The sequence below is a fragment of the Pseudopodoces humilis genome, chromosome 17 (assembly GCF_049639895.1).
Source record: "Pseudopodoces humilis isolate 2021_Gansu_Grassland_sample_001 chromosome 17, ASM4963989v1, whole genome shotgun sequence".
Taxonomy (NCBI): Eukaryota; Metazoa; Chordata; class Aves; order Passeriformes; family Paridae; genus Pseudopodoces; species Pseudopodoces humilis.
This window is the reverse complement of record NC_142216.1, coordinates 811,824-839,197: the sequence shown is the minus strand read 5'-3', so window position 1 is coordinate 839,197 and position 27,374 is coordinate 811,824. Positions and strand designations below refer to the sequence as shown.

Here is a 27,374-nt window from a genome sequence, read left to right as displayed (position 1 = left end):
CCCACGCTCATCCAGGCACTTCCTCCTTCCCTACCTTTTCCTGTGGAAATGGCGAGGTCACTTTTCGGCATGGATTGGCAGCGGTCCCCAGCCCCCCGCCCTCCCCGGTGTCCCCGTGTCCCCCGTCCCGCTGTCCCCCTAAGGCCATTGCGATCCTGAGCTGCCCCCGCCGCGCGGGCGGATCCGTGCACTTTGTGATAAGGCACTGAAGGGCCGAATTCTCCCTGCTTTATCCAGAGTGCAGGGACTCCCCACTGCTACACGGACCACGGATAACAGGACACGGACTTCTCACTGCTGGCTACAGCACTACGGAGTCTCACTGGTGAGGTTCGAACTGAACGGCACGTACAGGACGATTCTTCCTCTAACATCACAGTTTCCTTTGTTTTTCCTTAAATCCAGAGACTGAAAATGAATATACAGGCAAACAGACACAAGGGGCAGAGAGCCTCTCCTCCTCCGTGACCGGTTCTCTCACGGGGGGGATCGCAGAACCCCAGAATTCGGGTTGGAAGGGATCTCAAAGCTCATCCGGTTCCAACCCCGACTGCACCGTCTGCTGGAGCTCGCTGCAGTTGCTTTTGCTGGCAGAAACGACAATTTGGGGTCCCTGCACCCCGACCCGCACACACTGTCCCCAGGCTCCCAACGAGGGCTCTGGGGATGCAAGTTTATAAAACATTCCCCAAAGTAAGAGCACACTTCCCCTACCCCAAGAGCCACCCCCCCCCCCCCCCCCCAACCCCACAAACTCCTATCTGTATCGCAAAGGGGCGCGGGAGGATTCCCAATGACTTGGGCTAGAAGTTGGAATTAAAATCCTGACCTTTACCTATTACAAAATGTACATATTCCTTACAGATCAAAGACGAGAGCGATTATTTTCTTTTATTAAAGATGCTATTTTACTCCGAAGTACTGAATATAGGATCTTTTTTAATAGGTATAACATTCAAAAAGAGCTTTAAGAAAGGATGAGAATTGAGTTTCCTATTTCATTTGGAAACCAAGGTCTGCTCAATGTAGAAATGTGCTGTGAACACCCCACGCTCTGTATTTACGTATTGCTGGCACCTGGACGTGGATTATTGCCCAATTTCTAAGCTGTTTTTGCTGTGGGAGGGAGGCTGTGCCTGAGCCCCCGTCAGAGCTGCGCCAGGTTTTGCAGCGGGGTCTGCTTCAGCCGTGCCTCGGGAGCGGCTCCCGACCATACAGATAGGAGTATCCCACCCCAAACCAACGGGAATTTTACACAGTGATTCGATACACACAACCCAAGCCTACACACACCCACGGAGCACAGGTTTCCCCCTGGGAACACAACACCTCTTTGGACACCGACACCGACAGCCCCGGGGCTGCCTCCGGCCAAACCACACGCGGCGGTTTCCACTCAGTATCTGTGACCCCCTACAAAAAATATAATTACATGTATCATGATAAAGCAATCTGTCATCTAAAAATCATCCTTATTATACACTATACAAGCTATTTTACAATCATTTAATAAATTGCTTTTAAAGCTGCAGTAGCCCTTCCCTTTTTTTTTTCTTGGATGAGCGAATATACCGATTATACATACTTGAAACTATAACTAAATATAAAAATATATTAGGTTTTGTATTTTCTCAGATGATCTTTCTCATTTCTATTACACAAACGATCTGGCCACTTTGAGTAAAAATCAAATTTTAGAGTGGCATAGTAAATATTTCAGTTTTGAGATACAGAAAATTGTTAAGGTGCACGTAGAAAAGGCTACTACAGCTTCTAAATGTCGAAAATATCCTCATCAATGGCAACAAGGAGAAATCCACAAGGCCTATGGGAATTTATGGCACGCCAGGAATTCAATGTGAAGGGCTGCAGCCTTACAAAGACAGAAAGTTTGACGAACAACTCTAAGACCACGAACTCAGTAGCGGAGCTCTCCTGCTCTCCAGGAAAGAGGATGGAGCAGTCAGTGAAGGGTGCAGATGTGGAATTGGGTCTCTAACCAGGCGAGTTTGGAGCTGGGAGATCCAGTCCCAGCCGCGTGGACAAGTCCCCGGAGAGGAGGATTCTGGAATCCTACAGGAGAACAACCCCAGTCACCGGGTGCACTCACACGTCCTCCCCTGTCCGTGGGGTCTCCAGAAATACTTGTGTGATGACAGCTTTAGGTGTATGGAAAACAGAGTTTCTCCACACAGAAGTAAACTTTTCTGAAGCTATGCATATTTTCCTGAAAATTTCCTGATGGGAAGTCAGGACTGATCTTCTTGGCATCAATGCAGCCCGTGACTCTTTGCGTTATGGCTGTTGCATCATATGCAAAAATCAGGCTTCTTTTTTTTTTTTTTTTTTTTTTTTCAACATATAAAATAACCTGCTCATTTACATCCAGTTAGGACTGGGTTAATTTTCTATGAATCTGCATATCCAACACTTTTGCAATGTACCAAAAGGATTTGTTTCATCCGGATCTACTGAAATGAGATTTGAGAGTGTTCTCCCACCCACCCTGGCCCTTAGAAAAAGCCCAATTTTTATGGCCACTTTGCCAGTTGAAAGCATAAGGTTAGAAAAGCCCAACCCAGTTTTCACATGAATCTACTCGAGTATTTACTGTCTAGAGGTCGTTTAGGAAAGCTACGAGCTGCCCCACCTTAAAAAACCAGCTGTACAATAGGCATCTTGAAGTATTACAAAAAAATTACGTAAGAAAAAATGAACAAGCCGAGTTCACGGTATATAAAGTTAAAGGAAATTGCTAAAACCAGACAGTAACAGCTATAAAAGGCACAACTTCCCTTTTCTGATATACACTTGTAAACTTTCTTCAGGTTACATGCATAAACCAAAATACTACCTTAACTTTAAAAAAAAAAAAAAAAAATCCAAAACACTTTACTAAAAAAAAAAAAAAAAAGAAAAAAAAAGGAAAAAAAAAAGCCTAAAAAATTGTCTTCAGCCAACTGCAGCAATTAATTAATTAATTAGCAGAACGTTCGTAACAGCCTCAGAGCTTGTCACTGGTGGTTTGATGCATCCAGGGATGGTGCACGAGGGGAGAGAGAAAATTTCTGCCAAAACCCAGATCTTTTCCTTTCCTTTCTCCCCAATTCTTTCCCAAAGGCGAGAAATCCGCTGCTTCTCCAGCCTAACTCTTGGCCCTCTGTAAACCACGTGTAGTGCATAATTACAAAAGAAACACCTGCGAGGACAAAAGGAACAAGTTCTGTCGGTTTTCTCTTTACAAAACAAAGCTATCGTGTGACGGTTTCTTAAGGCAACCCTTTGTGTTAAGGCAGTCACTTCTGATGAAACAAGAGCTTCTTGATATTTCCATTGGAATATTTTGGTATCTGATTGCTGATGATTTCTGCCAACATTTCTGGGAACTCAATACTCATGGATTTATCCAAAAATGTCTGGAAGCAAAAGCTCAGAAGATTTTCAACCACCTACGAGTGACAAGACAAAGAATTACTTGCACATGAAGATGTTCAGGGAACATTCACCTCCCTCCTCCCCAACTCCTGCCCCACAGGATGGGGCTCGGGCAAGACGTGCACTGGAATCCTCATTTAGTTCGTTAATTAATTGTCCACGGCACTCTGATAGAAACCAGACTGTGCAAGGCTTTACAAACACTGAGGAGATTTGGTACCAGTTCCCATTCCAGCAGATAAATAACACACACATGGATAAGCTAAATGAGATCGTTCCAGGTGCTTGGTACAGGAACAAGAAAAAAACAGTAATTTTGAGGTCTCAAAGTTACCCTTGTCTTAAACACTGCTTTGTGCTACATGTGTAATTGGAATTAAACTGCCAAAGGAGACAGTCTGAATTGGAAATTCCTTCAAAATTAGATCACTGCTACCACCACACATAGTGCCGAGGCATTGTTTTAATGGAATTTCAAGCTATTCCATAAATCCTTTCCTTCTTGGGCTCTGAGATAAGACTGCTTTTAAACATCACATTTCTGCTTCTACTGCAAAGTCAGATACAGTTCCTGAGCTCCTCCTCTTTAAAGCAATGTAATTTTTTTAAAACCGGAGAAACTGAAAATGAGATTCATGATACAATTAATTGCTGTGGGTTGTGCTGCAGAGGCAGCCTGAGAGGACCATGTGCAGGGCTGTCAATTTGCCTTTTGTGAGGCAGCAGAGGAGCACGGCCTCCTCCTCCTCCTCCCCAATATCTGTCCCTTTAAATGAAGAGAGCTGGAGGAGCTCGCTGTCCCCGCCCCACACGTATTTCTCTGGAATGCCTGCAGCATTCCTGTCAGGACTTACATCATGCATAGAGTCCAGCAGTTTAGTCAGTTGATAAAATCGCTGCCAGTTCTGGCTGGAGTTCCCTTCCCTCTTGACGATGGCCTTGCCCAGCTCCTTGATGTACGTCATGCGGATCTCCTCAAACAGGGACTGGCTCTTCAGGCCTTCCTTGGGAACTGCAACATGGACACCAACCCTCACAACACTGCAAAAGCCAACTGTGACACGCTCTGAGTTCTCTTACGTTAGTTACACACAGAGGGGATCTTCATCAGGAGCTGCAGTGATAGGACAAGGAGCAAGAGGGGAAATTTAGGCTAAAACATGGAATTCTTCCATGTGAGGGTGGGGAGGCCCTGGCAGAGGCTGTCCAGAGAAGCTGTGGCTGTCCCTGGATCCCTGGACGTGTTTAAGGCCAGGGTGGAATGAGGTGAGCTTTAAGGTCCCTTCCAAGCCAAACCACTCTGTGATTCTGTGAAAATGAGTGAAGAAAAAGGGCCTGGACTGACTGAAGTGACAGCAGAGAGAGAAGGAGAGAGCAGGATGGGACAGTGACCAGCCAAACACAAAGCACAGGCCTGCCGAAAATAAAAAATAAAAGCCTCCAAAGGTATCCCACCAAAAAACAGCAGGAAGGGAACTGGACCACAGAGGCAACAACAACCCAGCCCTGGAAGCAGCTTGATGGAGAACCACCAGGGCTGGAGCTCCTGTGCTCTCCAGCTCCGGGGAAATGTGACATTAGGAAGGTTCCATAAAACCTCTGCGTGCCCAGGGAAGAGCAAGGGCAGGGTCACAGGATGGCTTGGCTTGGAAAGGATCTTGAAAGATCATCTGGTTCTGAGCCTCCTGACATGGATCAAGTAACAGCTCCAGGCAAGGCAAACAGACTGCAGCAGCCATGGGGAATCTGGGCACGGACACAGCTCCTCTGGGACAGCCATGGCACATGGAGACAGTGCTGGGCAGATGAGGAGCTGGGGACAGCAACCCAAGAGCTGGGGATTCAAGTCCAGGTGAAGTCCCTGTGCCTCCTGTGGGGATGGTCATTCCAAAGGCCAAGGACCAACCCAGGCAAATGGAGCACGTGGACTCCTTCAGCTGCTTCCTCAGAGGCCTCTGGTCACCTCGGGGAAGTGAAAGAGTTGAAGACAGAGGAGAGAAAGAGCTGAGACAAAGGTGACCAAAAGCACAGCAGGAGGATAGAGGTCACAGAGCACATTCCCTTCCTTAGGAAATCCAAGCTTCCCTGCACTGTCAGCATCTGAGAGATTCTGGAATGAAGTCTCCCATCTGTTTTGCCTACACAGGAGATGAAACCTGCCAATCGTTTCAATACCTCGCGTGGAAAAGGTCTCTGAGCTACGTCTGTGTGTGAGCTACAAGTCTAGACCTGTGTGGGATTCCTGTTTCACTCCTCCTCCTCATCTTCTCTTGGAAAACTTAACACAGAAACACAATAAACAAATTCAAATTGTCAAGTTGTGGATTAAAGAGCTATAGAAATCTCAGCTATTCAATTGCAGAAGTTCCCTGATGATACACTCACACAATGTATGTGCTTAACAAAATGAAGATGAATTCTCCCACTGGAAATCGAGTGGAGAGGCCTCGGGCAGTGCCAGCTCTGGAGGAGCTGAATCCTGCCAGAGCTGCCTCCTCACCACTTCTGCCATGGAAATTTCCAGCTCCTGTGAGGAAAGTTGGCCTACACCACACCCAAAACACTTGAGGAATTTTTGGGAGAGATGTCAGAATCAAACAGGAACTGTTTGAAATCTGCAGTTTCAGGGAAGTTTTAAGTTCCTACAAAGCCCACGGCCATGAGAGGCTGAAAGTTTCCTCTGAAAGAGCCCTTGTCCCAGTTCTGGGCTTGGCAGTGAGGCAGTGCTGGGCACTGCCAGGCTGGGGGGCACTGGCCATGGCACCCTCACACTGCCCTGCCCACACCATCACCCCCTGCCCTGACACGTGAGCAGTGCTGGGGTTCCCAACCCTCCTGGCTCCTATCTGCAAAAAGCCCAAGGTGAACAAATTCTCTTTTCTGTGTAAGAATCAATGCTATTATTCACTGTAAAAATTAAAGATAAGGAATGTTTACACCCTCAATGTAATAAACTTAATAATATTTACTTTTCATCACATTTCAGGTCCCTTCCAAGCCAAAGCACCTGACGAGGATGGTGCAGAATTACAGAAGTACGTTGACAAATCTTCACTTGCTCTGCTGCTCTTGCAACCCTTCAAACACATTGGCACCTCTGTCACGGCTCTGAAGCGAGGCCCTCGTGCCAGGCAGGAGCAGGAACACGTCAGCCCCTGCCCGAGGCAGCTCCCTGGGGATCCTGTGGCCGTGGGATGGGATGGGATGGGAATTCCCAGGACACAGAGGCTGTGCTGGAGCGAGGTGCCTGGCTCACAGCCACCCCAGCACACTCACACTCACACTCAGACACACTCACTCACACTCGCTGTGCTGTGTGAGTCCCTGGATTGCAGCCCAGCCTGGGCTGAACTCGGATCCCAGGAGCTCCAGCTCCAGCAGAACAAAGCCACTGGTGACCAGAGAAATCAGCAGAGGGGAAAAGTAACACTGTGAAAGGTATTTACACATAATCACTTGTATTAGTTCTGTTGTCTCAGTTTACTTCTGCATATTCTAAAGGGACTCTTTCTGACACTGCACTTTGAACTCTCACGCAGCACAGACAGAATTTACTAAGCTGTGACTTGTTTAACCCCAGCACATCCTACCTAAAGATAGAAACCAGCATGTAGCATATTGTACATCTCACAATATCTATTGCAAATCCACCACATACTTCTGCAGAAGCAAAAAGCTTGGTATTGAGCTGTTCACCTACTTGTAGAGAGGAGAAGCAATGTCTTCATGCAGAGATACTCCTCGTAGGAGACTTGGAGCCGGGACAGCTCTCGGGCCACCATGAGCATGTGTTTGCATTGTTCATACATACATGGGAGATTCATCCTCTGCCTGAGGAATAAAAGCACAGGAGTGAGTGAAGTGTTTGGCTATCTGCACGTTGTGGATGTGTTTTTCTGTGCTGCAGATGAGGAGCTGTATGTGAGCCTGGCACAGCTGAGGACGCTCACTGCCTTGGTGCCACAGACAAACTCTGGCCCCGAGGATGAGCACTGAGCCATCCTGAGCCCCAGTGCCTTCACAAAGTGTCTGCACCAAGGGCTCAGCAGCAAGCTCTGCTCTCAGCAGCACTGCCCCACACCTACAGCTCCAGCTGTGGGCACTGACAGCAGCCCAGACACCCCGGCCTCACCTCTGGATTCCTGCACCAAGGAGCAGCAAAGTGCACACAAGGTAATGCTGCATGGAACAGGAGAAGTGCAATGCTGGGCTGTGGGATGTTTGTCAGGGCACTTGACACAAAGCCAGCACTTGGCAAACGCTGTCCTGGCCCCTCTGGGCTGTACCAAAGGGCATCTCACATATTTTAAATTAAGTTATTTAAACCCATTCTCTGCCAGGGCTCAGCAGCTTTCCTCATGTAAAACGGTGCCCGTTTCTGGGCAGAAGGTTAAAATAAACATTATGAAAGGGGTCAGCCTGTCGTTTGTTTCTGCCTGCTGGGAACAGAACCCTGTCCACTCGGCTGAGGATCCAGAGGAACACACAGAGCTTTGGGGCAGTGCTGAGGCCACACAAGCTGGAGTTCCCAGAACAGGGGAGCAGCCCCAGCCCCGTGCTCAGCCAGGGCAGCTCTGCCCCGTGCCCCGTGTCAGGGCACAGGGAGGCTGATTCACCTCATCCCAGCGCTGGCACAGCTCTGGGAACGGCTCCCAGCCAGGCCCATCCTGGCCAGGGCACATCAGATGATCTCAGCTGGCACAGGAGCTGTTCTGGGGACACAGACCAGGACAAGGGCAGGGCTCAGGGCTCTGCCTGCTCAGGATCCCCCCCTGCACAGGGCACTCACCAGCCCCACACACACAGCAGTGTAACACCTCCTGGACTGCTACACTCAGCTCATGGAAACACACCACACATCTGCCTTCTCAGCTGAACTGCCACTGAACAGGCTGCTCCACCCTGGCCCCCTCCTCGGCCCCTAAAACACCCACCCCTGTGTCCCAGCCCAGGCCTGGCAGCACCTGGGGCATGGGGATGGGCACAGGATGGGCACAGGATGGACACAGGAGGGACACAGGAGGGACACAGGAGGGACACAGGAGGGACACAGGATGGGCACAGGATGGACACAGGAGGGACACAGGATGGGCACAGGATGGGCACAGGATGGACACAGGATGGACACAGGATGGGCACAGGATGGACACAGGATGGGCACAGGAGGGACACAGGATGGGCACAGGAGGGACACAGGATGGGCACAGGATGGGCACAGGATGGACACAGGAGGGACACAGGAGGGACACAGGATGGGCACAGGAGGGACACAGGAGGGACACAGGATGGGCACAGGATGGACACAGGATGGGCACAGGAGGGACACAGGAGGGACACAGGATGGGCACAGGAGGGACACAGGAGGGACACAGGAGGGACACAGGAGGGACACAGGATGGGCACAGGATGGACACAGGATGGGCACAGGATGGACACAGGAGGGACACAGGAGGGACACAGGAGGGACACAGGATGGGCACAGGAGGGACACATGGGCGAGGGAAGCACGGCAGGGTTTGCACGGCTCTCAGTCACTGGGTTCAGCAGAGCTGCACAGCACCAAACCCCAGGAAACAAGATGCTGCTGTTCTGAAAACCAGATGGCACCGACTCCACACAAGGAGCTACAAAAGAATGCTGGGGAAAAAATGTGGGGAATAAGGGGACTGACAAAACACTGCTTAGAGAAGTGCCAGCACTTGTTTTGCTGTTCAAACCCAGCAGCACAGGCACCCTGCACAGCACGGGACATCAGGAGCACAAATGCGTGACCTCACTCCTCCCTGCAAGGAGCTCCAGTGACGAGCAAGGAACCAGAGGCAAAACCCCGGGGCCCAGGACTTCCAGGAACTCTGCCTCAAGCTGGACAGCAATGAAATGGCATCTGCTACTCCATGAACACAACTGTGCATAGTCACTGTGCTCACTGTAATTTCGGGCACCCTGTGTCATACCCAGGGGACGAAAGCTGAGACAGAACCAAGGCCAGTTCCAGCAGGGCATGTTTTCAATCACAAACTGGGGAAACAGTTATACAATACTGCAAAATCACAGGTTTAAACCCTTTCCAAGTACTAAATAATGGCCTAAAGCCTAAGATTTATTCAGCTGCCAAACTTTTCAACAGTTTGAATCAAGTTTCATGTGTGTGTGTATAAAAACACGTATAACATATATAAAATTGCCAGCTAGTATAGACATACCTCCATAAAAAAATAAATAAATTCTAGGAGTACAGACATAAAAGTGGAATATTCAATAAATATTCCATTTTTAGGAGAAGACTGAGTAAATGACTAGTATGGCAGTTTAAGACATAAGAAGAGAATTTAATCCTCTTTCCCACCACAGACTACGAGCTACTGGATGTTGTTACTCCCTGTAAGTAGCAGTAAATACACAGGAACACACTGGACAGGGCTGGCACAAGGATAAATGCACGAAGGACTGATGTTGCTCAGATGCTTGAGCAGATACATGAGGCTAAAGAAAGTCTAATTAATCCCATAAAGAAATCAGTAACTGTAGTTATGTCCAACTGAACCACCAAGTCCTGGAGACCCCTCAGAGGTGGAGCTTGCCTTGGTGAAGCTGAAGACACTGAACTGTTCTGAGCACGAGGGTAAGTCTCAGAAATGGAATAAATGGTTTCTAAAGCCCATCTCACACCCAAGGAGAATTAACCAGGATTTAACCATGGCTCTCTGTAGCCATGGCAGCGGCTCTGTGCTCGGGTGTGGGTTTTACCCCTGCCCAGCTCAGCACCACTCCCCAGCCCTCCCCATGGGCACAGCTCATCACCCAAACCCAAGGGGATTTATTTTCGTCTGCCTGCCCTGGTCACCCCCAGCCCCCAGCTCTCCCCTGCAGGGCTCTCGTGTCTCACTTGGTGTTTGTCAGGTTTTACCCCGAGGTGGCTCTGTTTTATTGAGGGATGGGACATAAAAAGTTACGACCGGAGGGTTTTATGGAGAGCCTGTAGCTCACTGGAAGGAACTGCAGTGCTCTCAGTCAGCTCAGTGTTTTATTGAAAACAAATGTCACTCTGATCTACGACTCACCAAACTGGAGCTGGAAGGAATTTGGGAAATAGTGCTTGCTGTAACAGCATTACCCTTTCATTTCTGGGGGTTTTCAAGAGTTCCAACACCTAGCACTGAAGCTCTGTGGTTTTGACCCACTGATAAAACAGCAGGAGACCTCTGACTTACAGCAAATTAGATGTTATTGCACTTAGTGACAACATCAATTATTTCAATTCCACCACACAGAGACTATTCTGCTCCAGGGACACATTCTAAGCGCTTTAATAAACAGAAGTACACAGATGGGCCTTCACCTGCCATCTCCTCCTCAGCCTTTTTAAAAGAAATTATTATTATTATAAGGCAATGATTACAGTTTATAAAAGCCTGGATAAATATTGGCAACAAAAAAAAAGCAAGGGAATAAATAAACATGAAATATAAATCGCTGATCCCACAGAAAATGTAACAATCGTTAATTTGTTTACAACACGTTTGGGAGATCTGATTTTGAAATTTATATAGGACCAAAAATATGAAACTGTGCCAAAGCAGGCTAAAGGTATTGCCTTCATATCAAAACCAGGAAACAGACACGTGAATAAGATCCAATCACTTCAACAATCCCAAATTCCCTGTTCCCCTCTTCTACAGCACAGTTACTGCACAACATAAACCTGGAAAAATTCAAGGAAAATGATGTGTGGTGCAAGAAAAAAACATGTTCAAACATTCCACCACATTCAACTTTGCTTGAAAGCTGACAAGAAAGTTCACAAGAAAACACAAATCAGGCAGGTTGTTCCATCTCTAACCTTGTCTTTTCAGCCTTAATTTCATCAGATCAGCCAGAAATGTTTCACTCTGGCAAACTCGTAAGGCCATATTGCCACTTTGATACACTAAACAGACAGAACATTATGCAATTTGCCAAACTTTTCTCTCCATCCCAGGCATATTTTTAGCTCTGACTGTGTTGGCTCTGATAATATGAATGATTCTAGTGAATGGTGCAGAACAGTCACAATATGGAATGTTAAAGCACAAACACCTCCCACAAAAACTTCTGGATATAAATACACTTAATATCTCAATTACCTTCCGTTTGACTTAGCGAAAAACGCTAAGCAAGCTGCTGGAAAAAAACAAGTGGGGAAGGAGAGGCTGCTGTGGGATCCCTGGGAGGACTCAGGATCCACCCCCGAGGCAAAGCCCAGCGCCAGCAGCTCCTACTCACTCGTTAATGATCAGGTCTGGAGCAAAGCACAGCAGGTTGCCATTGGACTGCTTGTAGGATCTCCAGCCCAAAGCAAAAGCCATCAGGAACATCCAGGAGTACTGCAGAAGGGTCATTTGGTCATCCAGGTGCAAATTTCGGAAACCTGGAGAAATAAAAATGGAGGGGGGACGGTGTCAGTCGTAAAAAAGCAACAAAGGACAGAAGATTTGTGTGACTTGGAAAAGGAGCAGGGTTATGAGCAGCACAACTGCTGTGTTATCGGTGCATAGGTACTACAGGGAGTAAAAGGGATGTAATATTAAAAGATCACAGAACAGATGTGTGTGGTTATCTGGAACTGATGGTCAGTCAGATACATCACAAAAGGCAGCAATTACAGTTCACATACACTGTAATTCACTGGGCTGCCTTCCAAAAACAACAGGGTTAGCTCCTTTTCACGAGAGCAGTCTGCTGGACAATAAAGGATTTGATATCAATTTTTGTTCTTATTCAACAACAATTGCACACTGAACCTACAAAGTAAGTAGTGCATTAGTTACCAGCATCACTGCTTCTAATCTCACATGCAGCATGATCAGAGCCAACTGAACGGGGAGGAAATGAGTAAAACCTGACAACTGGTCCCTCAAAGAGTCTGAAAATGCCACCAGCTTTGGATTTGCAGCACCAGCTCCTATCAGATCCAGCCTACACTCAGCAAGAAACCATCGTGCCACACGGAGCCATTATTAGAGCCTGAATACAAGTTGATTTTATCTATTTTTATTAAGCATCTGACATCTAAAAAGCTCGTAACATCTAAAGAGCTGCTTCCTGAAGCTGTGCCAAGAGACAGAGCCAGTGGATGAACGTGTAACAAACTTGGTGGGTCTAAACACAGCCCTGGCTTTGGAGTCACCAGGAATGACCAACTACTGCCCCTGAAATACAAAGAAAGGGTTTGAAAGTGATTCCAGTCCTTCTGGGTCAGACCTTGCAATCTGTGCTCAAACCCTCCCCAGGAAAAGATTATTTTGAAATCCCAACTAAAGGGTTTGGCAAGGAATGCTGGCGTGCTGTCAGCATGGCTGATGGGCTACAACCAGGAGCAGGATATACAAATTAAACACTCATGAGGAACCACCTTAGCAAACAAAAGAAAGGAGATAAAAATGATAAGAATAGTTTCTATTAATGTAGCTATTAAAGAGAAGATTGGCATTTTCATTGAGAGCATAAGCTCTAACCTGAAGGGTTTGGCTAATTACAAAAACTGCTCAGCAGAGATGATGAACAGAGAAGTGTTTTATAAAAAAATGGAATCTAAATCTGGATCTGGAAATACCAGATGGTCTCCCAAAAACCTGTCCCAGAAGGAAGTGTGTGCATGTGGGCCTCTCCTAGAGCAGACTGATCTAATTCAGCTCGAGTGCCCAGTGCAAACAGCCCTGACACAGAATGCCAGAATCCCTGAGGTTGGAAAAGTCCCCCAAGATCACTGAGTCCAACCTGTCCCACCTGTCCCACCTTGTCCACCAGACCCCACACAAATCTCTCCAGTCACATCTCTGCTGGACATAGATGCATTTGAGTTTTCCAGCCTTTCCTTCCCACTGGTAATTTATTTCCCCTGCTCAAAGAGACACAGTTATGACTCATAAATCTCATTATCAGGCTTTTTTCTTTTTTTTTTTTTTTGGCAGACCTGTTATGTGATGTTATTTTTGGGCAACCTATGCGTCATGGAGGTGTTTTTGCCAGGGTTTTTGAGAACAGGTAGTGAACAGCACTGACAGGGGAGAGAGGGAGATAAACACTGGGCTTTGTTCTGTAGGAACAAACATCTTCAGCTCAAGCCCTTGGCCCTGGCCTCTCCAAGACAGTTGCCATGTGTCACGTCCAAGGCTGAGATCTGCCATCACTTCTTCCTTGCCTCACCGTGTCTTTAGGTGGGAGCCAAAATAGCAGCAAACCTCCCTGTTTGCCCAGGTAAGAGTCAGTTTGAACAGAGCTGGAGAGAAAATCACACCTTGACTTCCACCCTGGAGCTGGACAGTGAGGGGGAGTCAGGAAAGATCCATCCAGGAACTCAGACCAATGAGCCAGCACAGCGATGATATTGGGCTGCACAAGTCAAGAGAACCTCATGGCTAAAAATATCCAAGAAATAACTGTTTACTGCCCAGAGCAGCTGGGGCTGCCCCTGGATCCCTGGAAGTGCCCAAGGCCAGGTTGGACAGGGCTGGGAGCAGCCTGGGACAGTGGGAGGTGTCCCTGCCATGGCAGGGGTGGCACTGGATGGGCTTTAGGGTCCTTCCCACCCAAGCCATCCTGGCATTCTGTGAATCTGAGGTGGAGACAGAGCTAATACAAACAGTTCTCTGTAATACTTTTACAACAAACACCCATTTAATTAAGAATTTTAATATTCAATAGTCAAAGTGTTTGGGTAAAATGACCTAATTTGTGGCAAACAAATGTTTGCATCTGCAATTTTTTCTGCTTTTCTGCTGTCTTTCCTGAGCCACGAACAAGCCCCGGTAGCAGCAACACGTGATGTGGACAGCTCTGAAGGAAAAGAAAGGCAGATTTAGGTTGAAAAGGAAGGCTGCAGGCAGCACTCCCCGTGTCTGGGCATTACCTGGGATCGCCTTTGCCCACTTGACCGCAGCGACCACCTGGCGGCCGCCCAGCATGTTGAGCGTGGAGAGGATCCTCCAGCTGGAGTCGGGCAGGGAGCTGTCGTAGCCAGAGTAGAGCACCTCGGGCTCGATGACCTCGAGCAGGGACACCAGGGTGGGCGTCAGCTGCGGCAGCGACGCGGGCACGATGCTCTTGCTGCCCGCCGCCTCCGGAGCCTCGCGCGCGCCCGCCGCGCCGCCCTGCTGCAGCCCCTTGATCTTCTTCTTCGTCTTCCGAGCTGCAAAGGGTGGGCAAGACACAGCTGAGGGCATGGAAGTGACCACAGGGAGACAAACACGGCAGAGGGAACGCCGCTCTCCTCCCACCGCGGCTGGCAGCAGGGCAGGGAAACCTGCACGGCGCTGGCTTGTGAGGCAGGAATTTCACGTTCATTCCAAACAGTGAAAATAATACTTCACATTTTAATAAAAGACACATTTACGCCAATGCTTCAAAATGCTTGGTGATGTCTACAGGCGCTTTACAAGGCCGACCCTAAAATACAAGGCCCAAGCCCACCACTGAAGATATCTGCAGGACTGCACACTTGAAAAGTTCCTTTAAATACCAAGCATAGAAACTAGGCAAAAGAAAGGAAAAAAAAATGTATTTAATGGGTAAGAAGTTACTGGATCTCTCGAGCCAGGGAGAACAGGATTTTTTTAAAAAATGCTGGGCAGAAGGAGGTTTTTCTCTTGCCAGCTCTCTTGCATATAAATCACTGCTGCGTAATTAAACCATAAAACTCATTCGCCAAGTAAATAAAACATCACACAGAGATGTTAACTGTAAACTACAAAAAAAGTTGGAGCAGCAATTTTATTAGCATCTTGTCCCTAATGGAGTCTCTTGCTTGGCTCTGGCTCTCCTGGATGCAGGCGGCCACACGGAACTCGCTGTTTAACCGAGACCAAAGGAGCCCAGCTCCGTCCCTGGGTGCCTCAGTTAATTAATTGATTTCTGCTCTGGAACTTCCCAGATAAATCTGTAGCCCATAAAAGCATCACGTAACGTGGTCGTGCTCCAAGCTCCCCTGACCTGTTCAGAATCCCTGAGCACCCAAAATGCACCAACCCCACAGTGCCAGCACACAAATCCCCCTCCTGGAGCCGCCTCTCCCTCTGGCTGCGACAGAGCCTTCGGAAAACAACTGCCCGAGACAAGGAATCCTCTACAGACCTTGTACAAATTGCATTTTCCCAAAGTTTTGTAGACTGGCCACATGTGCCAAGCCTGCCATGAGGGAATAGCAACAGTTGTTTCCTTGGAGCAAAGAGCTTCTTGTTATTCTCGTCTCAATTTTGAAATGGCTGCTTCAAAATCCTTTCATATTCTGGCTTTTTTTTGCCCCATTATCATGTTCTGAAGAGCAAATGAACTTTGACTTAAATTTAGAAGCACATGCCTTCAGCTTCCTGCAGACACCTGGATGGAGTATTTTCAGTCCAGAAAGCCTGATAAAATTATAATCAAAATAAACAGATCTGATAAGACAAATTATTATGCAAGGATTTTTATTAGGCTGTTCCCAGTCCTGACTTAGATATATAGCTGTACCTCACAAAAAAAAAAAAAAAAAGAATAAAAAGAAGGTTGAGATAATGTATTTCCTTGCAATTAATTTTCAGATAATAAAAGGACTGCTAATTTAAAGGCAGCTCCTTAGGGCACGTTACAGGAGATAACCCCCATAGATAAGCTCAGCATGGAGAGAGAAGCATCCAAGATTTTTTGTTCAAAACAAACAAACCCCCAAGCCCCAGGCTCCTGCAGCCTGGCAGGCACCAGGCCCCAGAGCTTCCTCCTCCCTGCCCGGGGCAGATGGCCCCAGCACCTGAGCCAGGTGGGTGAGGGAGCTGCCACCGCCCCCAGCAGCCACGGGCACAGAATTAGGAACAACTAAAGATTCCTCAAAAAAGTGAAATAAATTTCAAGTGAAGACTGCAGAAAAAACTGATTAACTGCCAAGTTTAACTGTAAAAAGGGGCATGAAAAACCAAAAAAATTATGAGACCGTTTTTTTACAGGCACAAAACCTAACAATAAATCTTTTCTTCCAGCACATCACAAAGAGAAAGGGAGCCAAGGAACACCAATTAACGGTGGCAGCGGAAATGAGAACTCAAGGAAATGAAGGCTGGAGTACAAAATATCATCACTGTGCTGTGTAAATCTCTGGTACCTGCAGCTTGCTAGTTTGATTGTTTCCAGTCTCCTACGCCCCAAAAAACATGCAATAGAAAAAAGAAAGTTCCAGAAAAGGATGATATGCAGGGCCAAAGGGATGACTGGTGGACTTGAGGTCTTTTCCAACCTCAGTTATTTTATGGTGAACAAGACTAACAGAAACTTATCAAGTGACTAGAAAGGGTCACTTTTAACTCAGGACAAGAAGAGGTCAATTAAAATGTTGCACGATAGAATGAATGAATGAATTAATTAATTTTAAAATAAATTAGTTTTTTACCCATTACCTAACAGTGAAATCCACTGTAGGCAGCAGAAACTGAGAGATACCCAAAACTCCTGGAAAAAGTCCAGCAGGAAGTCAGGTGAGTGCAAGGGGCCCAAGGATTGATGGGCTGGGTACTGGGATCTCTTCTGACCATTCACTGGTTTGCTATAACCATTGTTCATGCTCTGAGAATGCAGCTGGGGACTTCTCAAAAAAGAAATTACTGTCTAAAAAACATGCAAATACTCTTTTAAACAGTCGTTCCTGAACTGTGACCCTAAAATAGACAAGATAAAATAAATTGGATTTTTGTCTCTTCTGCACTTTATGCTGCCTCCCAGTTTGCTTTTCTGCATGACCACTTCTCCATCTGTTCAGATATGTCCCAAAAATCCTCGTTTTCAGGGTATTTTTCACACTTTCACACTGCTCTGGGTTCTTCTTCCATTTTGTGCTGCTGAGTTTCTAGATTCCTTTTCCCTCTCAGCCATAAAAGCTTCCCTCTCCTCACCTTCTCCAGCAACTTATATAACAAAATCCATCCTCCAAAACCTCACTATTCTCTAGGATTCTCTGTGCCAAAATTCAGACAAACCAGGCTGGAAGGGCTCCAAGCAACACGTGGAGAAGTGACAGGAGCCCGACGTCACGGCCCTGCATTTTCTGTGCTGCAGAAAGGGCCAGGCTGCACAGGGAGTGGAGCCACCTGGGCTAGGGGAGGGTGGGACTGGATGAGCTCTGACACCTCCCCAGCCCAAAGCCTTCCTCAGTTCTCTGATTCCATGTCCTGGAGCCACAGACAGCAATACTGGTGTCCACTGAAAGTGATTCAGGGGGGAGAGCTTACAATGGGAGCACGTTTATTGTACAGTTAGAGAGCTATTCCTCACTATGGGAGCACTTTTCCACATAGATAAATACATGAATATCACAGATGTACTTTGAAAACAACTGTGAAGACAAAAAATAGAAACCAACCTTAACCAAAATGCATTATTTTCCACTCCAAACCAAACCTGTGGGGTTTGGCACCATTTAAGCTGCCTTTAGGCTCTGCTGTTACACGTCCTTGCTCCCGGCCATGCTTGGCAGGGCAGTGACCTGTCCCCACGGACACCAGGAGGAGGCAAGAGGCCTGTCCTGCTCTGACCTCTGAAGGATGAGGTCCAGCCCACTGGGAGCGTCCAAAACCTAAATGCAGCTCCTGGCAGACACTCACTGACCATCCATGTCCTTCAGGGATTTATTTCAGAAGCTGCTAGTGCAGGTGTTGGCTGTAGCCTCCCCTCCTGCACACACACACAAGGGCAGGTCCAGGTCCCTGCAGGGTAAAGTGGTGCTGTGTCCTCCTCAGGGAGGCTGGGAGCAGAAGAGGAAGGAAGGACATGCTAACAACAGACTGTGCTTCACTGATCTCTAACTTATCACTTACACCTCACCAAGGCTATTATCACTGACTGAAATGAAATTCTGTTCATCCTTGGAGCTGCCAAATACATCTTTGACATTTTTATTTTATCTGACAATTTTGATTATACAAGTACCACCAGGATAACTGCACTACTAAGTGCTGCCTTAATCTCTGCTGCTCAGGGAAAAATAGCAAACATAAAATGAAGCTGACACTAATAAAAGTGTTTTATGCCATTTTACAACTGTTGCTAAATCTCTGGTTGATGTGGCCTTCAGATTCTCACGAGTCATTCAGGACTCGGCAGAGAACAACGATGTGGTGGTATGTTAAATTTAACCAACGTTTTCTGGAGAAATTTTGACAGATATTTAAGAAGTATCCACAGCATGAACAAGAGTACTTCAGTTTTCATTAGCTGGAAGGTGTAATCCCCACTCCCCATGGTCTGAGTGTCAGGTCACTCAGCACACCCTCCTGCAGGTGTTACACCTCCCTGCAGGTGTTGTCCAAGAGCTCTGCTGCCTCACATTCCATGAGAAAGCCACGGGACGCATGAACTGAGCGCACGAGAAACAACCCTGAGAAACAACCCTGGTCTGTGTGCGTGGCTCACTCGTGCTGAACAGAGAGAGCAAGTGAGCACAGACAGCAGATCCAGCACAAACGCTGCTGTGTCTCGTGTCAGAGCCCACAAACCAGCCCAGAGTGCAGCCCCTGTGCCCCCAGGGCTCGTTACCTTCCAGGTTCATGCCCGCCTGCAGACACTTGCGGTAGCGGCACGCGGGGCAGTTCTTCCTGCGGATCTTGTCGATGATGCAGTCGTTCCTGCCGGCACACAGGTAATTGTGCTGCCCTGGGCACAAAGAGACACGGACAAACATCAGCTCCCCGTGGCACAGACCCTGCTCAGCCATCCCTGCATCCCAGCAAGGACCGCAGAGAACCTTCACTGCCTGCACTGCGTGCCTTGCAAAAACAGCAGTGTCCACCTGATTTCACATATCCAAACCCATTTCTCATGGGCAGACCTCAAAGCCAATACACTTAGGTAGAAATATTATTGAAATATTATTATTCTATTTATTATTTATATAATATTCTATTTGTTAACACCAGGAAACTTCTGTTTTTAAAACTATCCCCCCCTGCATTTACCAAAGCCACCTTCTACAGCAGGTTTCCCACATCTCTGAATAGTTTGACAGGAGACATGAATAATGTGCACAAACACATTCCGAGAGAACGCTTGTAAACATTTCTACAGAGCACAGACACAGCTTCATCAGCTGGACAGTCATAAAACCTTCCTGTAACTTACAGCCTGACCTGGACAAACCAATTGCTCTGACATTTTTATGGATTTGCAGATTCAGCGCAAAACTGAAAACATGACAAGTTGAAGTACATAAATTAACTGTATTTCTTAGCTGTTTAGAGCAGGACAACAGAAGTATCTATTCTTAATTATGTCAGTTATGTGAATGAATGTCGGAATGTAACTTATTTAGGGAAAGGTATGACCAAAGAATAGATCCTTCTCCCAGGTGGGGGTCAAGGAGCATGTTTTTCCAGAGGCCAGAAAGCTGCAGCCTGGGCTTTTACACTTTATTGCAAAGTCCTGACAGTACAATATTGTGAGAAACAAACAGACTTTCCAAATACTGAGTTATTAACAACAGAGTCCAAGAGTTTTCTCACAGGAAAACAGCTTGGAGAAGGAATTTCTTACAAGTCAGCTGTTAAAATTATGGGCATGCAGAGTTCATTCCTATGGCTTTGGCCAAACTTCTCCTGTGAAGCGCCTCAAGTTGATATTCCAAGGAATGTTTTTCTGAATGATCCCCACACCTCTTCCACTCAGGGAAGAGGAATCTTCCTGACCCTGGTGCCAGCTTTGTGTTTAATTAATTCAGACACAGATCCTCGACTCACCGCTCTGGTTGCCATTAGCATTCTAACACACAGAAACACACAGAAACACACATGAAACATGAACTGATGCCCATGAGCCAGCACTGCAGTGGAGCAGAGACAGCAGCTCCATGTCCCTCCACGCTGTTTGATGAGACCACAGCTTCACACATCAACACAGACACTTCATGTGAGGATTCTCCTGAGCTGCTCCATTTTACTCCTGACAAAAGTGACACAAGGGCTTCCTCTCCATGAATGCTTGGTTTCTTGTATTTACTGCTCACCCATTCTTGCCTTTTCTAGGACCAAGCTACACTATTTCTTTGTGTTATGTTATAGCAAAGCTCTCTTGCCACATGACCACTTTGAGGGAAAATAAGGGAAGTTGGAGCTGCACTCCCTCCTGTTCCCCAGGGATGTGCCAGCTTCCGTTCTCTTTGCTGCTCAAACCCAGGAACTCCCCGAATGCTCTGCTAAAAACCAGCAGTGAGCCAATGCAGCTGTTTCCAGGGGGATCTGGGGCACACAGGGACATTTCTCAGAGGCTGGCCAATCCCATCCCCACGCCATCCCGCGCTGTGGCACCAACAGCTCCGTGCCCGTTTCAGCACAGCAGCCTAGAAAAGGGTTGGGAATTGCGGACAAAGGACTTGGGAAGATGGAATGAAAACTGCTGATGAGCAGGGCCGATCTGGAGCAGAGCAGGAGGGAGAGGTGCTGGGGAGCCTCAGGGAGGGAGGTGTGAGCAGCGCTGAGGATCAAGGTTGGTACATTGGGTGAAGTGTTGGGAGCTGAGCGGGGCTGGGGCTGGAGAAACTCAGCCACGAGGGCTCTGGGCTCTGAAACACCACAAAATCAGAACTAGAAAAAGCTGTCTCTGGCCAGCCTGGGCTCCTGAAGAAAGGCCTGTCTGCCTGAAGAACTGCACATAAGTGGATACCTGCTGTCCCACCTTCACCCTTCCTCTTCTCTGGTTCCACTATTTGCTGAAAAAAATGCACTTTATATTGACTTCCTAGACACTGACACTTCCCGTTTCTGTGAGTATTTCTGTCACAGTACACAGGCCTGGAGGCAAAGGTGGAAAAAAGGGCTTTGGCTAAAGGCCGGATAATGAGTGTGCAGAGTCAGCTTGATCTGAACACTAACAGGTGCCTGGCAGCCACTAATAAAAATGATATTGCAGAAACAAATTCTTTTTACATGTGTTCCTAATAAGAAAAATGTCTATAAAAGACAAAACCAAATTATTTGTTTTTTAACGTGTAGACTAGGACTAACGGATCCTGGAAGTGTCCTGAAAACATCCATGGCATCTAATGGAAGGATTTAGGGTGCTCAATCCTTGGTGCCATGGCCCAGCTGACAAAGGCCAGACTTGATGATCTTGGAGGTCTTTTCCAACCTTAATGATTCTGGGATTCTGTCAAGAGTGGGATAATTTGTGGCACAATCAAAGTGGAAGCAGAGGTGAGCCCTGAGGAACTGATTGCCACAAGCCTGCTTACATTTTTAATATCAAGACAGTTGATTTATGGTGTGTCAAAACCAAAAGGAATCACTGGGGTGACTCCTTCCCGTATCAATACTTTTGTGATTAAATTAAGCTTGAGAACAGGCAAACCCATGCCTTTGGCACACATCCAGCTGCCTTGTAAACTGAGGGATCTCTGGTGACCATGTTTTAATCAAAGGTACAGATGATCATCTGCTTTGCACTTGAGATCATAGTGCCTTGTTGAAGTTCAGCTCCCACAGAGCCAACACCCCTTTGTGACCAGCAGAAACCATGACATGAACTTGACTTTCTGATCCCTCCGGGATGCTCTGCCCTTCCATGGAGGTCCCATGGCACCCGGTGAGCCAGGAACTGGGGGAAGTGCTGCCTCTGAGGACTGAACAGTGGCTTGTCTTTGTCAAACAGCCTCTCTTCCAGTGACCCCAGCTCGCAGAAATGTCAGCAGAAAGAGCCTGGTTCAGCGAGGGCTGCATGAGGAAGGCACAAGACAGGAAGCCCTGAGGGCCAGAACTAAGAACAATGTTCTTCAGACCTGAGGAATCACCATCTTCCCAGAAACATTGGGAATATGCTCCAGTTTTTCTGCATGTGATACTGAAGCAGAGTCAGATCTTGAGGTACGACCTAGTCCCTTACAAAATGGCAACAAACACACCCCATAATCACAGTTCTTAATCACGTCAGGTTTCCATCATCTCTGTTTTCCAGAATGATCTTCTCTAATCACAACTAGAGAGAAACCTCAGTGATTCAATCCCACACATGTCCCTGGTACCCAGTGTCCCCACAAGTAGCACCCAGGGACATGGATGCAATTCAACCAACATTGTTTACAGGAAGAACTGTAAAACTAAGATAACCTCACACACAACAGATTTACCAAGTTCCATGTAAGTTTTCTACACAAACCAAATAACCTTAAATTGAAAATCACAAACTTTACAAATCTATTGCACACAGACAAAGATCTGTACAAAAATGTGACAAACAAACAAAAACAACAGTGAAAGAAAATGAAAGAGACAAAAGCCAAGACAACAATAAATTCTTTTACACAGAGTGAATGGGAGCATTTTATCAATGTGAATGGAATCCACGCTTTGGATAATGCACCATTATCAATGTGATTTACTATGACAAGATCGGTGATCTAATGGATGGGATGTTCAGTAGGATTCTAGCAAGACCATGGATGCTGGGCTCAAAACTGGATGATATGCATGGGGATTTTATATTTGTAAGCAGGAAACTCATCCAAGCAGGTCCTACCTTCCACTGCCCGTTTGAAGAACACTTTGCAGCTGCCACACGTCAGGACACCGTAGTGGCACCCGGAGGCCTCGTCGGAGCACACCAGGCAGAGCTTGGGAGGTGGTCCCGTCGTTGCTGAGGTTGTGGATGGAGAAGAGCTTACATCTGACCTCATTCCAGGGCTGAAACAAAGCAGAAAAATACCTTTAACTGGGATAGAGGTGAACACAGAGTTCACACCTGCCAGAGTGGCTTGTCCCCACTCTCGGGGGCAGTTCTGCACACAGAGCACCAGAAACAGTTAAACAAGGACTTCTGTAAAACCCAAGCAAAGCTGTATGGATTTTTCACAGCCTATTTGGCTGCATCAAGATTCCTTCCCTTACACGTTTCTGAAGCCAAGTTTCTTGCACAATTATCCCAGCCTTTAAAATTGACTCTTAAAACACGTTCTTACTCCATATTGTTTCCATTACTGCCACATTCCCTGCAGTCTGCACAAGGGCTCCCTTCCCAGCACCACCACCGGCTTTCCTACTGGGATTCTGTTATGCAAGAAGCTGTGCAAATTGGGCCATATAGTAACAAATATTCACAGTAACAAGTGATCATTTCACCCCAGCAGTTTAGGAGCAGAGTGAGAAATATTCCTCATTCCAGGATCTGGATGTAAACACCCAGCCCAGCTACAAATGAAGGGTTGGCTTGGTAAGAAAAAACCCAAATCCCTCTTTGAACAACAAACAATCCATCGTAATCACCTTGGAGCTGCTCCTAATCCTCAGGGCTGACCCAGCAGTGCTGGGCCAGAGCTCAGGGGCTGATCTTAGAGAGCTGCAGCCCCAAGCACTGCCCCCAGCTTGTTGAGCTCATCCACCTCCACATGAGGAACAACTTCCTTCCATGGAGGGTGGCAGAGACTGAACGGCTGCCCAGGAGGTCACGGAGTCTCCCTCTCTGGACACATCCCAAACCCACCTGGACACGTTCCTGCATCCCCTGCTCTGGGTGACCCTTCCTTGGTTGGACTGGATGATCTCCAGGGGTCCCTTCCAACCCCAGCTATTCTGTGATTTCCAGCTAAGTTTGAAACTTCTAAAATATGATTTCTATACTGCCTGCTTTACTTGAGACTAATTTTCACAGAAAATCCTGTTCACCAGGGTTCCAGCCTCTCCAGATGAAGCTAGAAAAATGACACTTTTATTTAAGGTTTTGGTGCCTCTCCTTGGAAACTCTCCAGACCATCCACGTTCCCTGATGTGGGCTTAACATTTGTATGTGGGATGGCTTTTGCATGGAAAATTCCTTTTCCTCTCCTCAAGGAAGTCTGACCAGATTTGGTCACACATTTAAAAAAACCTACAGCTCCAACACGCTCATGGAAAGCTTAAAATTCCATCCCGAATGAAGAGATTCCGACACCTGGGTGCTCTGCTTTTGCACAGGTCCTCATGTCCCATCCCCAGAGAGCACCAGAGAAATGGCCCATCCAGTGATCCAAAGGACTTTGCCACTGTGTTCTTTCCTACAGGGATTGAGGCAATCAAAAGACAAGGAGCAGGATCCTCCCACTCAATACAGAGGGATCAAAGTCAGACCAGAATAAATGTGTCAATGAAGTTCTCACTTTGACAAAAATGGAACCAGAAGGCAGAGAGAAGTGAAAATTACTTGCTTTAGGGGGGGAAAAATGAGACAGCACAGGCAGGCAAAGACCTAAGGGATGTGTGGACCCCCTAAATCCAGTGACTGAGCTGGGGAGAAGCTGAGCTGTGTCTCAGAGCAGAGGAGAAAACACCAGACAGGAACACAGCAACAGCTTCAACGTGCTGGAAGAGCAGTGGGAGAAGGAGAGCAGAGTAAGACCAGAACAAGGGTGGCGCAAAGCCCTCAGTAGGAAAGGCTGGCAGCAGGAATGGAGGAGAATGAGTCAAACTTGAGGAAAAAGGGAAGAACAAGGCCCTTCTTTTCCCGAAAGGAAGAATGCTTCTTTCCAGAGCTTGGAAAAGAACTCAAATCTGTCACATCGCTCCTCCGTGTTCAGCAAGTATCTGTGGAATGCTGCGGCACGTCTCCTCCATGGCTGTGCCACGAGGCTGGCAGCCCCCACGAGGTGTCTGTCAGCTGGAGCAGCGCTCACTGATGGGCTGCTCATCAGCCATGGCACGGCTCTTCTGCCTTTTCCAATTAATCTGTCTTCTTTCTAAAACAGTGAGCTTTAATAACCCCCCGTGGTTGCACAACCCAGCCCTCAGCACCCAAGCCATGGCAGGATGTAATTCAAGCCAGTCCCACCTATTTGATGTCCGTAGGAACACGCATCTTTAATTACAGGCTGGTCCTGCTTTCTGCCTGCCTTCCTCAAGTGCACAGACCTCTAGGAACAGCTTGGGAAGGATGGAGGGGTCTGTCCCCCCCGGGCACGGGCTGCAGGAGCGCAGAGCTCATGGCTGAGGAAGCTGAGGAGTCACATCTATTTCTGCTGTGCTGGCTCTGGCCAGGTCTGCTGCTCCTGGAGATTGCAGAAGGAGCCCAGAGACAAGAGGAGAACCTCAGGCTCGAGCGCTGTCCTTGGTTCTTTGCTGTCTCACAGCTTTCCTGCCTGATCATCAGGCAATTCTGACCTCAAAGCTCTGCTTCCTTTCATGTGATACACGTTACTTCATTTGTTTCGGTTTTTGTTTTTTTCTTCTCTCCCCAGCTTACTGATACATTTGGAAAAAGAAATTTGTTTCTGTGTTTTTAGACTGTCATATGCAAAAAAAAAACAACTAAAAAGCCCAACACTTCCCTCAAAACCAAGCAATACCCCTTCTCCTAGCAGCAATCACTGGCTGGCTACTCTAACATGTCTTATTTTCTCTAAAGGTTTAGGCCCAGCAACTCCTTTTCTAAGACTAAGTATCTCAGATTAAACACTGAAGTACAGGCTGAGAGCTATGATTTTAAATAAGGAATATATAACTTCAGAACTTCGCTTCATTAAAATTATTAAACCCAGAAAAAGATGGAAACATCTTTCTATGTATAGTTTTGAAGACAGCTAATTTAGATACAAAAATAAAACTCTTTATACCTCTCAAATTTCTGACAAAAGCATTTTTAAGGAAACATTCATCAGCTGTCAGGGAAACCATGACAGTGCCAAACATATTCCACTGAAACTTTTCAGTCACCTTTAATTTTTAAACAGGGCTCATTTTCTATACCAGCACCACAGAAAATGTAATATGAGAAAGAAAACAGATGATATGACTTAGAAAACTAAAAATAAATGATTACATTGATTAATAAAGCAGTAGCCAGCAATCCAATCCGGGCTGCAGGCATATCTTCCCAGCCTGGCTGTATCAGATAAGGGCAATATTTACTAACGGTGTGGAGAGCTGCCAGACAGCCCCGCGTGTAAAACACCAGCAGGAGGGATTGCAGGGCAGCAGGGCTCCTAACCAGGCTGACATTACACACAAATCTCTCACCTAGAAAGTTATACACAGTAAAAGGCAAATGACCGCTTCCTAAGGAAGAGGTAAGCAGGGAATTTATGCTCTGAGGTAATATAATAATGGAATACCTTTCAGTGTTTACAGAAGTTGCTTTCAGCTCAACAAAACCCTAGCAAAGTGTAAGTCTTATCAAGATTTAAAAAAAAATAATCAAGCAGCACAGATGAGAGAGGAAAAAACCTCCCAATTTTCAGGGTTCCAAATCTGTAAAAACTGATTAAATTTCATTTTGGGAGGCAAGGTATTGGCATGAGGTACTAAACTTAGTACATTCACATGTATTTTTCAGAAACTATTCATACACAATCTGATTTTATTTATTTGTATAGATGTGTTTATCATTTCCAATCAAGGCAACATATGGGGACAAAACGGGAAACCTTAATGAAGGGGGTGAAATGGGAAATCTTAATGAAGGGGGCAAAATGGAAAGGCTTAAGCAAGGTGCTGCCCCAGTAAGGAGCTCTGCAGAAATCAAGCTGTTTAACTAAAGCCATTTCAGTGTTAATCATTCACCAGAGACTTCAACCCCAGCTCAAGGGTCACCTGCAGCACGGGAGGGTGCGGTAAGGCTTGGGGAGAGCTCCTGTCCCGGGGTCCTGCTGGGGGATGGTCACAGCATGGCCTGGACAGCAGGGACACACAGGCAGGACACACAGACAGGGACACACAGGACACACAGACAGGGAGCACCAGGCTCTGGCCCTGCCACCAGCCATGGACATGCAGCAGATGCAGGGGAGGAGGGATTCACCCTGTGAAGAAATGACCTCCTCCCAGGGCAGGTGGGCACTGCTCAGGAGAACATTTGCTTGTCTCCTTTTTCTCTTTACTGTGAAGAAGAGAAAACCTCCCCAACACACAGAATGGCCACAGCCCTATGTGCTGAACCTACTAACACTGTAATGTAATTTAAAAAATATACCGCCCTCCTGTTATTTACCACTA

The 27,374-nt window shown here is 47.0% G+C and overlaps 1 protein-coding gene across 3 annotated transcripts in view; it reads right to left on the bottom strand.

Annotated features, from left to right (window-relative positions):
* Positions 1–870: 870 nt before the first annotated feature.
* Positions 871–27,374, bottom strand: part of NR3C1 (nuclear receptor subfamily 3 group C member 1) — a 58,070-nt gene continuing 31,566 nt past the window's right edge. For all 3 annotated transcript variants that reach the window (XM_014253222.2, XM_088063796.1, XM_005523709.3), the window contains exons 3-9: positions 22,936–23,099; positions 18,970–19,086; positions 14,324–14,602; positions 11,698–11,842; positions 7,136–7,266; positions 4,290–4,447; positions 871–3,449 (exon numbers count right to left, since the gene is read on the bottom strand). In XM_014253222.2, coding sequence (XP_014108697.2) covers positions 3,297–3,449; positions 4,290–4,447; positions 7,136–7,266; positions 11,698–11,842; positions 14,324–14,602; positions 18,970–19,086; positions 22,936–23,099 — 1,147 coding nt within the window. In that variant the 3' untranslated portion in view covers positions 871–3,296. The remainder of the gene's footprint in view (positions 3,450–4,289; positions 4,448–7,135; positions 7,267–11,697; positions 11,843–14,323; positions 14,603–18,969; positions 19,087–22,935; positions 23,100–27,374) is intronic.